The sequence below is a fragment of the Pteropus vampyrus genome, unplaced genomic scaffold (genome assembly GCF_000151845.1).
Source record: "Pteropus vampyrus isolate Shadow unplaced genomic scaffold, Pvam_2.0 Scaffold60, whole genome shotgun sequence".
Taxonomy (NCBI): domain Eukaryota; kingdom Metazoa; phylum Chordata; class Mammalia; order Chiroptera; family Pteropodidae; genus Pteropus; species Pteropus vampyrus.
Genome location: NW_011888841.1, coordinates 1,864,660 through 1,866,650, shown reverse-complemented (window position 1 = coordinate 1,866,650; position 1,991 = coordinate 1,864,660). Strand labels below are relative to the sequence as shown.

General features: G+C 28.8%; 1 protein-coding gene across 1 annotated transcript in view; it reads left to right on the top strand.

Moving 5' to 3' along the window:
- The window catches only part of DNAH14 (dynein axonemal heavy chain 14), a 221,193-nt gene that overhangs the window by 33,088 nt on the left and 186,114 nt on the right, over positions 1 to 1,991 (top strand). The window contains exon 9 of the mRNA XM_011360885.1: positions 518 to 768. Within this exon, the coding sequence (XP_011359187.1) occupies positions 518 to 768 (251 nt within the window). The remainder of the gene's footprint in view (positions 1 to 517; positions 769 to 1,991) is intronic.

Here is a 1,991-nt window from a genome sequence, read left to right as displayed (position 1 = left end):
CCATTCTCCAGTAACTTACTAAGTCAGTTTTCTTAAGAGATGTAGTTCTATTAATTACATTATTTAAAAAATAAAACTCTAACATCAGATTTGATGAACTTAAATTTTTTCTGAATTGTTTAATGATGTAGCATATATGTGTTCTATGGAGTTTTTTTTTTTTGAGTCTAATTGCTATAGCCTAGCATAAAGGAAGCAGCGTCAGACTGCATTTTAGGAAACCTTATATTTGAACTTGACTCTCGGTGTATTTGAAGACGGTCCCACAGATATTCACTAACATGTACTTCCTGTTTGAGTTTTATAAACTTACCTGCTTTGTAGACTTCAAAACACATAAGTTGTTTTCTTTTCATCTGATCTTTAAATACGGTGTAAGCATAAAGTAGTTTTAACGGAAATTGTTGATAATGTTGTAATATGTTATTCAGACTAATAAAAATCCCATAAATTAGAAATCATGCTATATTAACACAGGAAATCATTGCTTGTCTCTTAATTGTTTATTGAATTACAGGTGGCAGAGCAGAAAGAAATTAGAGAATTTTTTGAGCCAAACATCTCTGACGATGACACAATACATTTCAAGCTGCCTAGATATAGACGTTTATTAGAAACAATTTTGAGATTTCTGATGCTGGTGGACTACATATTTCAGGAACTTATCCGTCAACTAATGAACACCGCAGTCACATTACTTTTGGAATTATTTAATAATTCTGCTAGAATGCCAGGTTCAGTGGAAAAAAAGAATGAAAATCTCATCAAGTAAATCATACATGTTTTACTTATAAATTTATAATCATAATGTTTTAAATATTGCCACTTATAGAGAAAATATCTAATAATTTAAGCTAGAATTTGATAATTCTTCTTATAGCAAATTATGTGTACTTAGTTTTGCAATTATTTGAACTATTACCTGCTAATACTTAATATTGTCCATAAAGTTTAAGAAAATTTTCCAATTTTTAAAAAAATTCCACATGTCAGATTGCCATATAAAATACAGGATATCCAGTGTAATTTGAAATTCAGGTAAACGACAAATAATTTTTTAGTATAAGTAAGTCCCAAATATTACCTCTACTAAAATTTATCATTTGTTTGAAATTCAAATTTAACTGGGTGTTCTGTACTTTTATTTGCTAAATCTGGCAATTCTCTGTATAGGTATGCTGTACTCTTCAAAGTTCAGAGCTAGTTCATAAAGACACAACAGAGATTCTTGAAGGTGCCACAAATTTCAGTTGGAATTTGAGTCAATTCCATAGTAAGATCTATTGAGTATAAAATATTTCCAACTTCTATTTAACTATTAGTGTTTTGAAAACATTTTTCTTATCTTCACAACTGAGTCTATTATTTGTGAAATATGGACTGTAATTGAAATTGTGGACTACCGTATGTCCAAACTGTTAATTTAGCAGTATCATTTTAGTCAAATTAGTTTTAGCCTCATCACTAGAGAGTTAAAGATATATCAATTCATAAAATTTTGAAGATAGATAATATGTTGTTTTTTTTCCTAGTTTATTACTGAATCCACAGAGCTTAAATCACTTATATAAGGTCTCATAACTGATTTTAATCAGTGCTGGGACTCTAACTTGTACGAATACAACTATTTAGTGATAGCACATTATCATTTCATTTCTTCTAAAACTGTGTATGTGTGTTTAGGAAAAGTCTTTAATTCTTAACATAATTTAAAAATATATATTATTATAGTTAATTCATTATATTCCAGAAAATTTGCAAAACAAAAATCACCCTAATTCCATCACTTAAATACAGTGTCTTATTATTTTGGTGTAATTTCTTCTAGACTTTTTCTATATGTCTTCCTGTTTTTATCATCATAGTGTACTATTTATAGCTCATTTAAAAAAATACAACATGTCCTGTATACACTTTTTTATGTTATAGGAGGAATATATGGGTAGTGGTTCAAGTACATCTTTCTGTGGGGTCAGACCAGTTGGGTTCTA